Source organism: Thermobia domestica, chromosome 5 (assembly GCF_964235325.1).
Source record: "Thermobia domestica chromosome 5, izTheDome1.hap1.1, whole genome shotgun sequence".
NCBI lineage: Eukaryota > Metazoa > Arthropoda > Insecta > Zygentoma > Lepismatidae > Thermobia > Thermobia domestica.
In genome coordinates this window covers 246528815-246544386 of record NC_137458.1, presented here as the reverse complement: position 1 = coordinate 246544386, position 15572 = coordinate 246528815, and the positions used below count along the sequence as shown (strand labels likewise).

General features: G+C 36.3%; 1 protein-coding gene and 1 long non-coding RNA gene across 2 annotated transcripts in view; both read left to right on the top strand.

Moving 5' to 3' along the window:
- The first annotated feature begins 2925 nt into the window (after window positions 1–2925).
- Polr2F (RNA polymerase II subunit RpII18) overlaps window positions 2926–15572 on the top strand; it is a 36512-nt gene continuing 23865 nt past the window's right edge. The window contains exon 1 of the mRNA XM_081759907.1: window positions 2926–3024. Within this exon, the coding sequence (XP_081616033.1) occupies window positions 2996–3024 (29 nt within the window). The 5' untranslated portion in view covers window positions 2926–2995. The remainder of the gene's footprint in view (window positions 3025–15572) is intronic.
- LOC145686519 (uncharacterized) overlaps window positions 5226–15572 on the top strand; it is a 21053-nt gene continuing 10706 nt past the window's right edge. Inside the window, exon 1 of the long non-coding RNA XR_014131616.1 lies at window positions 5226–6077. This is a non-coding gene — a long non-coding RNA (uncharacterized LOC145686519). The remainder of the gene's footprint in view (window positions 6078–15572) is intronic.

Here is a 15572-nt window from a genome sequence, read left to right as displayed (position 1 = left end):
TCTAAGAATCATCTCAAAAATGAGGTTAACCGTTAGAGCAAGTAAGTGCTCATTAGTGCCATTAACATTAATGCCTCCATCGTACGACCCTTTGAGAAATGATAATAGCACGCTCTTTGCTAGTCTCAATGCGTCCCTATATTCTCGCGAACATTCATACGTGCCCAAGTTAGTTACTTTTTTTTTTTTGCAACTATTGTTTATCTGTTATTGTTTATTGCTAGTCTGCAGAATAGTCCTTACATTAATATGCCATTGTCCTTGATAATCATTGCGTATTTACAAGCAGTTTGTTATTACTGTTAGAAGATATCAAAAAACAACAGATAAAATCTACTACTTAACGGTTCACATTTTTCTTTTACAGTACATAAACGATTAATAATAATAATAATAATAATAATAATAATAATAATAATAATAATAATAATAATAATAATAATAATAATAATAATAATAATAAGACTATTCCAGCATAAAAGTTATCAATTGCATCCCACTGGCAACAAGCGACGCATATTTTAATTTCACAAAAATTAGTTTCTCACGATTTTCTGGAAAACTACGTATGATAACATCTTCATTATGTCAAGTTGTTTATCTCAGTGTGATATATGTCTTACCTCTGGACAATATCACGGTAAAACAAAAATTAAATATTAGAAGTACATCGTACTTTTGGACTACATCTCATTAACCATGGGAAGATTGAGTAGTGTATACTTTAGGATGTAAGTTTCAGCTTAACTTGCATCATACATTCTTAGGATTACAAAAAGGAAATTTGTTCGTTTGCGTTTGAACAAAATTCTTAGAATTACAAAAAGAAAAAATATTTTTTCCGAATTCCGGAATTTTTCCGAAATCCGGATTTTTTCCGAATTCCGGAATTTTTCCGAATTCCGGATTTTTTCTAAATTCCGGATTTTTTCCGAAATCCGGAATTTTTCCCAAAATCCGGAATTTTTCCGAATTCCGGATTTTTTCTATATTCCGGATTTTTTCTGAAATCCGGAATTTTTCCGAATTCCGGAATTTTTCCGAAATCCGGAATTTTTCCGAATTCCGGATTTTTTCCGAAATCCGGAATTTTTCCGAATTCCGGAATTTTCCGATTTTACTTTCCGGATTCCGGAAAGTAAAAATTCCGGAATTGGCCATCCCTAGTATAGACCTAATTCCTTACGTTATTGCATATGTATATGCTAACTTGACGTCAAATTGGGACACAAAAAAAGGTCGCTCTATTTTTTTAAGTATAGCAGCAATAACTTTGGGAAGCTAGCACTAGCCAGCACTAGCGTAACACTAACGGTTGGTATAATTACTTTCGTTAGTGCTTTAATTTTTGCATATATGTATGCTAACTTGTCGTCAAGTGGCATGCAATAAAAAAGTCGCTCTATTTTTTTGAGTATAGCAGCACTAACTTTGGGAAGCTAGCACTAACCAGCACTAACGTAGCACTAACTATTGGTATTGTTACTTTCGTTAGTGCTTTAGTTTTTGCATATGTGTATGCTAATTGACGTCAAGTTGGCATAGAATAAAAGAAGTCACTCTATTTTTTTAAGTATAGCAGCACTAACGTTGGGAATCTAGCACTAACCAGCACTAACGTAGCATTAGTGATTGGTATAGTTACTTTCGTTAGTGCTTTAATTATCGCATATGTGTATGCTAACTTGACGTCAATGTGGCATACAACAAAAATGTCGCTCTATTTTTTTTAAATGTAGCAGCACTAATGTTGGGAAATTAGCACTAACCAGCACTAACGTAGCACTAACGATTGGTATAGTTACTTTCGTTAGTGCTTTAATTTTAGCATATGTGTATGCTAACTTGACGTCAAGTTGGTATACAACAAAAAAAAAGTCCCTCTTTTTTTTAAGTATAGCAGCACTAACGTTGGGAGGCTAGCACTAACGATTGTATACTTTTGGTCATGTTGGCTAAATGTGTGTATGCTAACTTGACACACGTCTTGTAAATTCCATTCCATTATAACTAGAATTCCTACTATCGCAAACTAAAGCTCATATGTTGCATTGGATTGACTAACATCGTAACGGAATTGTGCCTTAAGACTGTAATATTCGTTGGCGTCATTCCATGCTAACCCTAAGAAAATACGGAGCGTAACGCAACCAAATATAACTTGTAAGTGTTATGGCTATTGTTGGAAACTAAAATTACGTACTTTGCTTTGCGATGACACAAATCATTACATAATTGGGCCCTGTATAACTTGAAAATTCCCCTGCATGTCAAGCTTATCAATCCCGTGTTACCCAAAGTCCCCTCACTGCGTTTTCAGCATGTATACATTACATGTGCCTGATTTTTAGCTTGTTGTTGAAAGAAATTATCTTTTGCAAACATAGCTAGCAGAAACTAAGAAATCTCTAATAGAGCTAAAAACAAAAAAGTCATTGTACGTTTTTTTTTTTCTCGAGACACATTAGGCCTTATTCAGTGTCGTTCTGAATTGTGATTAGTAACATACTAAAGAGTTGGACTAATATACTAGGCCTTTAATATGACGGTAATCATACGTCAAAACGACTTTGTATAAGGCCCATTATCTTCGTAATCATTATTATATTTCCTCCAAACAATTAAGTTGAATGTCCATTGCTATTGTAGTTATATGAATGCATATCGCAGTAAACTTTACGTACATCAGATTTTTTTTTTTAATACTCAAATTTGTTGCTTTTATTTTGTAGGCCCATATTCTAATTATGTGCTCGGATAAATGTAAAGAAAACTGTAAGTGTTCAAATAGAATAAACATTATTCTGTAACTAATAGATGTGCACCAAAAAATCGTGTATTTATATAATTTATTTTGTTACTTAAGTTTTCAACTATGATCAGGACTAAAATCTCTTCCGAAAAGAAAGAGCAAAATGGTAGGAATCCGTCATGAAAGATCTCGAAACTCTAAACAGTATGTGCTGGTACCACAGTGTCACTACTAGAACAAAAAATGGCTGACGACGAGTATGAGCCAGAAGAGTGAGTATTCACATATATGAGGATTTTTTTCTTGTATTATTATTAGTTTTAGATTTTTTTTTCTATAACAATAGTACAGTGACAAAGTAAGCTTGATTTGTAAAAATCCAAACTGTTCGTTATAGTGTAAATGTCCATGTTTTTCTAATTACCATACTAGAACTAGTTCACATGTATTCCAAAATAATTTTGCGTTTCGTGGTAAAGCCGGATGGTTTCTAATTCATGTGAGTAAGCATGTTCTGCTGTGAAGGTCGCGATATTATTGTGCCTAATTTTTTAGTTCGTTCGTAATAGGAGAGTGTAATTTTTTTTAAAAAAAAGCATGTTTTTCACAACCTTGATTGATCCCCAATTACTAAATTTTACTCCAAATTTTAGCATTTCCAAATATCTGGAATTCGGGCGACGAGGTATAACTCCTCTACGGTATAACTATTGTTTGGTCTTGGAATCAAAGTAGTGGAATCAGCATTCATCCTGGGTAACAAGCCGGGCCCAAAAGATCGTCCGTAGATTTCGCAAACTCACTTGAGATTGCCTCACGTTTGCGTTCTTCATCGGCAATGAAACGTTTGGGCACTCATTATGGGTTATTAACAACAATACCGAGACACGTGCAGGGTCTCAGCTCTCACTTGAAGTGGAATTCATCTGTTATTTAAAACTTACACTTTTACCAGAGCTGGGAATGTCACTGGATTCCCACACATGTTACCATGTTCTGTTGAAAAATCATTGCGCATAAAGTTTGAGCACTTTTTTTTTCTTTTCACAGCAAAGTATGCCCAATGTGTGTCTCATGCAACCATTTATTTTCGTGGCGGCTTCCGGTGCAGAAAGAACAGTTCATTGAAAGGTTCTAGAACACTGACCCGAATTCCCATTCATTCTACTTCATTCGCTTGCTCGGCATTCCTATGTGAAATTGAGTATTGAGCTTGGATGATGTAAGGAACCAATCTCGCTACTAACCCCTCTTCAATTATGTGTCCAGTGCAGCATTCGTGACACTTTCCAACTTCTTAAGTTAATGACCTGTAAAGAAAAATTGTTAATGCTACTACGATCATCCAGGCCATCACTTAAACTTCCGATCTTACGAAAGATCAACGTTTCAGATACAGTGAATGATTTCAGGAAGACGTGTGCGGAAGGGGGTCGAGACAACAACTTACGGCAAATTTTTACTTTGAGCCAAACAGTGACTTCAACCGATTCATGTGATCCGATTACGATTACTAACACAGTGAAAGTAATGTACGATGTTAAGAATTATACTATAAGTACAAGGGCCACAATGTTACTATACGATGTTAAGAATTATACTATAAGTACAAGGGCCACAATGTTACTAAACATCAATTCAGGTGAAGCGGTGGCTATGAATTTTCAGATCTAAATGGGGGGGCCACCGGCCCCCAAACCCCCCGCTCAAGTACCATAAAAACATCCAAAATAATAATAAATAATCACACCACTACTATAAAGCTAAGATAAGAAGGGAAAAATTAAAAAAAAAAAACACTCGTCTCTAATCATAAATCAGTGCATGACAAAGAAAAAAAAATTACATCTCAACAAGACAATAGGACAAGCAGCAGCAAACCAAATACTTTGCCTAATACTCAAATGCAAAACAAATCAAGAATAAAAATAATATGAATTAAAAAAAGAAAACACTCACCATTTCGCCATAGGAGAACACTCATGAATAATGAACTCATAACTGCTGATTCCACACACGAAAAAATAAGATACCAAGAACACATGCGCAATACTCAACATTACTCAAAAATGTTCCTTTCCGCACACACGTCGTTTTATTAAACCGAGCACACTTGCTATTATTACAAACAAGAAACCAATAAACGTCCACTTTTACAATAGGTCGAAAATATCTTCAGCTTTAGACCACAACTATGATAGGTTTTCTCTAACTCAATTCAACCAATTCAATTACGCGCTTCCCGCATGCAGCACACACATACATGCACACAGAACATGTGACCACAGATCACATAGCATGTGACATCACATTAACAAACTACCATATGACTACACAGACACCTAGTGGGAAAAATATGAACTAAGACGTCACACCAAAGGCACGAACAGTTCCAACAAGTGACTCACGCACATACAGTTCCAGGAAGTAACTGAACCTATAAGAACCGATTAAAGTCACAGTTGGAGTCAAAGTAAAGACTTACCCAACTTACCATCCCCCCAATATAACATACCCATGTATAGCGTTAATGTGAAATATTGGAGAAATAGCGAGAATAGAGAATTGATTAAGCCAGTGGAGACGGGAAGGTTCTAGAACACAGGTCCCCCCTCCCCACTTAGCTGTAATAAAGACAGAAAATAACGTACCCTGCGGGGCTCTAACCCGCCTTCACTCACTGACGCTCGCTCGGCAATACTATATGAATTAAATTTTTTACTTTTGTACAGAAAAGAACCAACTTAGCTATTAATCTAAATGGAGGGACCTGTGTTCTAGAACCTTCCCAGTGGGGACAGTGAGTCAAGATTGTAGAGTTTAGGCTCAAAATAAGTGTTAATGTAAAATGAGGATCTATTCTTTTTCAGGAAAAGTTAAGTGAAATTATTGAAAAAATAAAATAATAATAATAATAAATTAAAGAAAATTACAAATACTTTTCTTGACATTATTCGAGTAGACAGTTCTACCAGATTTAACAAAATTCTTACGTTTTCAGGTCAGGTTAGGTTTTTTTTTTTTTTTTTTTTTTCTTTTAGCAGAGCGTGCACTAAATGAGGAGCTCCATTTCTACTTGCAGATTGACCTTCAGAAAGGCTCGCTATAAATAGTCTGGATGTATGGCATGGAAACTACAGTGCATAGGTGGCCACTAAAAAGTACTAATGCTATCTAACAGTCGGGCAGGAGGCCTTGCGGTAACGAGGGAATGCGTCCGTGGGAAGCATGCGCGTCAGCGACGGGGGGTATAGGCCTACACATGAACGAGAATAGTGGAAGAGCACACTTACACATAAAATACTTTCACTGTCATTCCTTCACGGTAAATGTCTCCAATTATACTATTTTAACTACGTATATTTTTTTCATTTAGTAGAACAGTCGTCTCGAGTGAAACTCTTTTCCTTAATGAATTAAGTGCGTTTTGACTATCCTGCAAGTATAATAAAGTGTACCACAAGGTCTATCAGGGCTCGCAGCTGTCATTTTTTCCTATATTTTCAATGATTGAATTATTAAAAATACTAGCCAGGGGAAGTTCTAGTGATGATTTAAATTGCAACATGTTAGCAATATGCTAAATGTGTCTTTTCATTTTTTTCTGAGGGACAGTCACTAATCCTCATTATTACTTCCCTTAATTTGAGTTTTTCCTATCCTCCCATGTCCACTTTTTTCCTTTTTGTTTCCTATGTGCTTATTCTTCCTAATGAAGCGTACCTGAGGAACTTTGTTATGCTCCAGTTTCTTGTAACACTAGCAGTGTTAGCATTTTCTTTCAGCAGTGTGTGTGTGTGTGTGTGTGTGTGTGCGTGCGTGCGTGCAGCAGTATTGGCTAGACATTGAGGTGTGTTGTGTTTACCAACATCCCAAAGCTTTCCAGAACTGCTGTACATAATATGCAGGGTTCCCGCGCGTTCTGGAAAACCTTGAAATAAAAGTGTCGTAGAAATGCCCTCGAAAACTCATGGAAAAGAGAAAAATGGTGAAAATCCTGGAAATGTTCTTTATATTATTGGCATTTATTCCGAAGTTGGGCGTCCGTTTGAGCCACGTTTTTTCGCTCTTATCTCCTTTCCACATTTTCTGCAATTTGTTATTAGGTTCATTAATCCGTGCTCTTCACAAACTTTTAAAAGATTTTGCTCGTTATCAACGTATTGCTTCACAAATGTTAAAACTGTTAGCCCATTGCCCTTGTACACCTTGTCTCAAAAAGGTTGAGCGCATTCTTTATTGGTGTTTTGAAGCAAAAATTTTCTAAGTCCAGCTTCGGGTATCTTCGGGAAAAAGTAAGCCAGGTTCGAACCTCCAAGCCAGCCTTTGCAATCGGGAAAAAGTTTGCAGATGTGTTTTTCTCCTTTTAAATATAATAAGACTTGTTACCAAGTGTTTAAAAAAGCAACATTGATTGAAATACTTAATGATACAATATTTCGAAACCTTTTATTAATGTGAACACATGCTTGTTTGTCATTTAGCTCTCTATACGTAATGGAACATTTAAATACGTTAAAGAATCTTTCCATATGTAAAAGAATGCTCAAAGTTAAGAAATAGAACATAATTATCGCCTGAGTACTAAAATAAAAGTCAAAGTAGAACAGAAACAGCGTTTGTAATGGATATGAATGTCATAATTATCTTGAGATCCGTTATACATCGCTAGAAGCTTAGTTCTAGAAGTCCTTGTGTTAGCTCATTGGTAAGCTGTCGGATTTCAAATCATAAGGTTCTGAGTTCGATTCTCATCTGGGTCTATACTTTTTTTTAAATTATATTTTCCGCAATGCATGAAAAATTATATAAAATAATTACATTAAAATACATAAGTTGTTTATATATAACATAATAATTGCAGAACATAGTAATTATTATGTTTAAAATATAACATCTGAGATAATTTTCACAGTAGGTCGGTATTATATATGAGGATGTAAATACAAGTTAAGAAACTCGTTCAATAGCAATAAATAAATCATGTAGTGTATTTATTTGCAGCTATTTGTCATATAGAGAGTAATTCTCAACATTCATAATACAGAATGTCATTTATGTTCTTGAAAAGTTATTCGATGCATAAACAGAGGGTATAAACAGAGAATCCAAAGTCGGAACGCTCGCAAAAAATTCATGAACCCCAAAGGTCACGTGAGCAGACTGGAACTGTCCTTATGAAGCATGCCACAGCAGAAAGTCTTTACATAGATTTTCAATTCAATTCCTGATATATGCTTTTGCAATGTGGAAGTAGTGATGCCTTGAGTCGCCCTCTCTCGCTCGCTCGCTCGCTCACTCTCTATTTATACAGAATATAAAAGTTGATTTATGTGTGTGTTTCAACATAATTCTGATATATCTAGAGCAATTTTAACTATATTTCTTACAGTCTGGAAAAAGAGTATTGTCGGGATACATATCAAAAATGCTAGAAACGTGTCGATATTAGTATCGAATCCATACTTTCGTGGTCGCTTAGGTGAATAGCTCTACTTTCAATTCAAGTCCAATTAAGCTCCCATTAGCACCCAGGGTGGTTACGTAGCGACATAAAGATATCGAAATCAACCGATATTAGAATCGAATCGTAAGTTTTCAGCGCCGCTAATGGGGCGTTTACACTTAGTCGATTTGCGTTCGATTCAGTTGAATTGACGTCACTTTCAACTTAATCGACCGTGTAAACGGGACTTCAACTTAATCGCTTGTTGATCGAAGGCGACTAATCGACTGGCAACTGAATTGAAAGACGTTCTATTTTCTGTGGTTGAAATAATTGAACACATTCATCGATCTGATTCGGCCTAGTTGCTTCGATTTGTCGGCAAATGCAGCGAGTCGATTTAGTCGTGCGACTAAATCGACCAAGTGTAAACGCCCCATAACAGTGCAGCATTTCCCATTAGTCCACATTAGTCCCATTGCCTAGAGGGCAACATATTTGCAGAGTGCAAATTTTAAAACTTGAATAATATTTTAATTTTTTCCGTATGAAAAAGTTAAAAATCATGAGCAAATATACTATTTCACGAACAATCCTCTTTTACTATTCTAATATGTTTAATAATAGCGTAAGAAATGTAATAGTAATTCAGAACATGTTTCACAGTTGTTATTTTTTGTTACATAGTTGTAGCTGTAGCATGTAGTGAGTGGAATTTAACTGTAATAAATTCACTAGTTAACCATATTCGAATTAAGTTTTATTTTTAAGTTCGGAATGAAGGGGCGGAGAAATATGTAGTTATTGGGGGCACCGAGCTTTTCTACATTTTACTTTCAAGATCTCCATTTTTCTTTTGTCATTTGTTCCTAATAAAAAAAAGTTCAGTCACTTTTAGATTATCATAGGATAGTAGGAGTAGGATTTAGGGATGCAGGATGTGAGATTCTAGAGGAGCTAACTGCTTGAAAAAGTATTTTTGAATCATCTGTAACATATGAAATAAGGATATGTATCATAAAAAATTGAAAGTAACTATGCGTAATCATCACGGTCAAATTGCAAAGTCAAACGAATTGACGTTTGGTATATAATCAGGCTCCAATCCCAACTGGGAAGTTATCATACGCGTGTCACTTTCATTATAATACATATCCTTAGGGGGAGTAGAAGTCCGAATTTTTGCGAAAAATTTAGTATCTCACAAGCCGTTCAACTGAGAGCTGAAATTCAGCATATAACTCTTTATTAAAAATAAAGAGAATATGCCCTGGCATTTATTAAAATTGTCTTTTATGAGTGGGGGGACGGGGGTGCATTTTCTATATATTGGAAATTGGTAGTGGGTTTATTTGTAAAAATAATCGAAAACGATTGATATTAGTTGAGAAAAAAATTGAGTAATGCAAACTAAAATTCTTTTTGAATTTTATACCCACTGCTTTCTATTTATAATTGCTGAAGCTGGTGTTTAATATATGGAGCGTTCCGAGCATAAGGCAATCAAGCCATAAAGTTAGAGAAAAATGGCCATAAAATTTGTATTCTAAACTTAATTACATGGGCATTTTCAATTAGTACGGCATCCTTAATTATATAGAACATTAGTTTCTCTCCCTCTCCTTTTTTTTTTTTTTTTTTTTACGTTGGTCTACTTTTCCTTGATTCGAAACCTTTAAATTTCACCCTATTTTCTACTGAAATGTGTCTGTAAGGCAACAAAGAAATAATTACATATGATAAATTTAAATTCATTTTAATTCGGAAGATGAGAAACACTTTGTCATTATATATCGTAAGGTCAGACCCATCAGTATTGTAACAAAGAGGTGCTTGAGCCAATGACGGTAGAAATTCAAACTCCGATAAGTGATAATTTCACAGTCTTGTTTTATTACAAGTGTAATCTCTTTAGTCAATGGAGAGGAGGACGTGGTCATCGGTCAGAGTTGATGTCGATGGGTTTTGGTGGGTCGGAGTTGGTCGCAATGGTTCAGAGTGGTTCATAGTTGGTGGTGGGTCAGAGTGGATCACGATGGTTGATGGGTCAGAGTGGGCCAATGGGTCATTTGGGTGGTGGGTGATAGTGGGTCATGGTGGGTCGTGGATCAAATTTTCATTGACCCACACCATCTCTGGTTAAAATTGTACTAAAGATAAGAGGCACCAAAGATGCATGTCGGCTATTATGCTCAAATTTTGCGCATGGATAGTACTCCACCTGAAAGCAATAAATCTGAAACGGTTCACGGTATCATCTCCTAGAACTCGAGATGTAGGGGTTTGTCTGATTGGCTAAATTAAGACGTCAATGATTTATCCTTCAACAACCAAGCTTTTTATGATCGTTTCCGTGGGAAAGTCAGAAGAACGCGTGTCTAGTAATCGTAATATTGATAGTTCGCGTCCACTCCGGGGTATTTGTTTTGTGTTTTATTGATTCACCTAAATATAAACAAATCACACATATAGGCATTTTATCATATTTTGGGAGAGTAATTTTGTGGTTCGTTGGCGTTTCATCGCGTCTCTGCCGCTGGTAGTAAAGTTTTCAAAATGGAACTTGGACCATCACGGATCGTCGCTGCGGGGCCACCAATTTCTGGCGAGAGGTTAATAGTTGACCATCTGTAGTCCACCGACGCTTACAGCTTAGGGTAATGAACGATGTCCTTGCCTTGTAGACTTCATGACTACCGACGTCGGCAGTCAACTAGCTTTTAGTATTCCTTTACTAACCATCTATCGTTCATGTTTGTACACGGTGTTGTCATAATAATAATAATAATAATAATAATAATAATAATAATAATAATAATAATAATAATAATAATAATAATAATAATAATAATAATTATTATTATTATTATTATTATTATTATTATTATTATTATTATTATTTGTAGTAACAGTAGTATAATTGATGATAGAATAATTATTGTCTATGTATTGTCTAGGTAGGACTACACACAGGATTTGGCTCGTTTTGGTTCGACTTGACTCTAATCCGAGTCGAGTTGGAAGATATTTTTCTCGCCGAGTCCAAGAGTAGACCACAAAGATGTCTGTTTCGAGTCGAGTCGAGTTTCAAAGAAAAGTCGTTCGTGCCCATCCCTACTAATGAGAGCTTAATCGTAGTTAAGCGAAATTGAAAGTCTCACTATTTATCTAAGCGACCCCGAAAACTATGAATCTAATATCGATCATTTTCTAGCAATCTTTTATATGTATCCCCCTCCCATTCACCATAGGTAACCCGACAGCACTCTTTTTGAAACTATAAGAAATGTGGTTAAAATTACTCTAGGCCAGTGCTTCTCAATCCAATTCCTATCACGATCCCCTTTTATCACACGCTCTTGCCAGCGACCCTTTTATAATTTGTTTTATAATAAGCTTGTGTGGGATTTTTAACATACCTATTTCTATAATAGTAGAATCCATTTTTTTGTTTATAGTGAACAGTGCCATGGAAAATCATTGCCCGGGGCGAGAGTATAGTACGATGTCACCGTATATATGAGTGACGTCGACAGACTAGCTACGAAGCGCCACCATGGTTGGCACGAATAACATTTTCAAAATAAACCCTACCTTTCCTTAATTTTGAGCACATTTTATTACGTTTTTCCTTCTATTTTACACATGTGCACATGTACTTTCGTAACATGAGTAACACACTTCCTCCGAAATGTGTGGCCCCTTTTTTCGGCGCCCGGCACTGACAGTGGATACAGTAACTGTAATATCTATATTCCCAACGAGGAAGGTGCTGGTTCAAGATGGATGTTAAACTCCTTCATTGAAGAGGCCATTAACGTATCCGATCTAAGCCCACAACTTCTTGACCAAATAATAGAATGATCATGCGACAAGTCTTTGCAACTGGTTTTCTGTAACAAAGACTTGGACAAGTTCTGCCTGATGAGGAGAGAAAAATATCCTGGTCTGGTGATTGCTGCTTTAAAAGTAATAATTCCATTTGCTATATCGTACTTGTGCGAAAGTGTGTTTTTTTATGGTAAACATTAAAACAAAGATAAGAAATCGCTTATCAGTTGAAAATGGCTTGATAATGTTCGTCATGAAGATTGAACCGGGCATTGCTGCACTAGTGAAATTATACCATGCTTAGGTATCTCATTAGGTATTAATTTTAATTGTATTTCAATGTGCAGGTTTTGTTTCATGTGTATTTTTCTAGTATTTCTATATACAGTTCTCATTAGTTTTATATCATACCTCTTTGATTTAAATTCATTTTTAAACAACTCTACTAACTAACTAACTCTATGGCCTATGGAACCCGGAGGTTCAATGCCCCGTTCACAAAAGCTCTCCACTGACTTCTATCCTTAGCCAATTGGATCCAGTTTCTACTTTGTATTCTTATCTCAGCGAGATCCATCTTAATATTGTCCTCCCATCTGCGCCTAGGTCTTCCTAATGGTCGTTTTCCTTTGGTCTTCCAGTCAAGACTTTGAAAGCGTTTCTACTTTCTTCCATTCTAGCTACATGACCTGCCCACCTAAGCCTCTAGACTTGACGACCCTAACAATGTTGGGTAACCGTATAAATTATGCAGTTCCTCGTTATGAAGTTTCCGCCATTCCCCATTCCCGTTCCTCTTGGGTCCGAATATTCGTTTCAGGATCTTGTTCTCAAATACTTTCAGTCTATGTTCTTCCCTCAGAGTAAGCGACCATGGTTCGCAACCATACAGAACAACAGGCATGATTATCGTTTTGTATATTTTAAGCTTCAAATTTCTCGACAGAATTCGCGACGACAAAAGACTTTGAACCGAATAGTAACACGAATTCTACACCCTTTGAAAATGTTCAGTAGACTTATTTTTTATTGTTCTTTACAGTGTGTATAAAAAATAAAAGTATGCCTATCAGAACAAAATTAAAAATAATATTTAAAAATAATTTCTGGTATTATATTCTAACTATATTTATCTCTCCCGCCTATCTTCGCGATCCCCTAGGGGCCGCGACTCCCAGGTTGAGAAACCCTGCTCTAGGCATACATGAGTTATGATGGAACATACATACATACACTTTTATATGTATAAATGCAGATAAGAGAGAGTTGAGAGAGAGCGATTAAGGAATTACCGCTCTCAATCTCTTCACTTTACTTTTGCGATTCGTGAATTTCTTACGTGACAGTTTGGGGCTAGCTAGTTTTTTGTCTTGAACCACGATCCGATTTTCGATATGCTCTACCTAAATGCTGTAATGCGAATATTGAGAAGTTATCTGCGATGAAAGTAGCTGCAAATAAATACATTACATAACTTATTTATTGCTTTTACACGATTTTTTAAATTTGTATTCAATATTCACACATAACACACCGACCTTCTGTGAATACCTCAGATGTTATATTTTAAAGATAAGAATTACTTATGTCGTGAAATGATATGAATATATATATTCAACTGATATATACAACTGATGATATGAATATATATATTCAACTCATATATACAACTGATGATATGAAAATATACATACAACTGATGAATTGTAATGTAACTATTTTACATAATTTTCATGCATTGAGGAAAGTAGAATATCATAAAAGAATCTCACCTGAACGGGTATCGAACTCACGATTTAAACGCTCGGTGGTGTACCACTGAGCTAGCATGACCGCTTTTCGGAAGCTGCTTCTGAAATATAACTGAGCTCATACGTAAATGCTCTTTTCCGTATGGAAATCACAATGACGAAACGAGAGTGTGAATACATAGTCTCGAAATATTGTCTCATTAAGTATTTCAATCAATGTTACTTTTTTCTACACTTAATACCATTTCAACATATCTTATTATATTTAACAGAAGGAAAAACATATCTGTACATCTTTTCCCGATTACTAAGGTTGGCTTTGGAGGTTCGAACCAGCAGCTTTAGTTTACTGTTTTCCGAAGATACCCGAAGTTGGACTTCGAAAGTGTTCGTCTCAAAACAGCTATCATCATATCGCTCAATCTGTTTGGTATATGGTATATGTTTTTATACGTGTAAAGTCAGTATAACAATTCATTCTTTAAACAGCTTTTCGTATGTATTAATATTCCTTTATAAAAACTGTTTTTAATATTATTATTACGGCGCACCATTTTCAGATTTCTTTCGCGAGTCGTTGACCAAGTCGTTCGCCACCAGCGTTGCCAGACTCACAGCTCGGAATTATTCCAAAACCTGATCGAACTTATGCTAGATTCGGTCAAATTATGCTAGATCCTCATAATTACTAATTCAGGAGTTAAAAAAAACGAAGTTGAGATACGATAACGTAACTTAAAATACACAGAGAGCAAGAATGCATGGATAGAACTCAATACTTCACGCACCAAAATTTTAACTCAACTAAATTACTGCAGTCGTTGCCAGACTCAATGGCGTATATATCGTATAAATGAATGCAAAGTTTTTGTTTACATATTTTGAAAGAAAATTACTTCGCAGCATAAGTGGAGTTGGGAATCGTCTGCTGGGGGGGGGGGGGGGGGGCAGAATTTTGGTCGGTCTCGGAGCTGTCATTTCAGGAATAAATATGATCATGAAGTCAGAAATAAAGATGGTGAAGTTGTCAAAAAGTTGGGGGGAGAATGGCCCCCATAGCTTCGCCCATGCCTCGGAGTTAAAGGATTAGAAAACCCTGGGTGGAGCCACAAAAAAAAAGCCCAAAGCCGTTCCGAACTTACTTCGGAAAATAAGACTGCCTGTATGGTTTACCGAATGTATGAATCAATGGAAGAGGATACATTTCTGCCGTTATTTTTCTTCCCACGACCAACTTCTTTCTCATCTCCAGGTTTTATGGCTTTTTGATAAGTTGCTGAAATTGTGCTAGATTTGGGCAGGATGCTAAAAGCAAGATGCTAGATGCTAGAGACATGCAAATTATGCTAGATCTAGCATCATTATGCTAGATCTGGCAACGCTGTTCCCCACAATAGGCGTGTCGTGCAAGTAACCAATCACACGTCAGGTACTAGCTTTTACCTATTGCTTCCTTCTCACAGCTCAGAACATTGGTAACTATGGATAGACGTACAGCAGTAATTACTTTATGGGAGTTGGAAGGTTATTCTGCAACTGCAGCTAGCAGCGAGTAGGTGTCCCGGCCTCTACATGAAGGCGATGGATTCGGAAATATGGTGCTACAGGTCAGACTGGTAATTTACGATCTCCTGGTCGTCCGCATGTGTCAACCGAAGCCCAAGATGCGAGATTAGTAAACGAAGCCCGGTTAGATCCACTAAGGACGTCTAGACAGCTAAGGGAAGCTTCTCTCTTTCTGGTAGTAAGCATACAGCTCTGCGAAGGCTTCGTCATGCTGGGTTACGTGGCC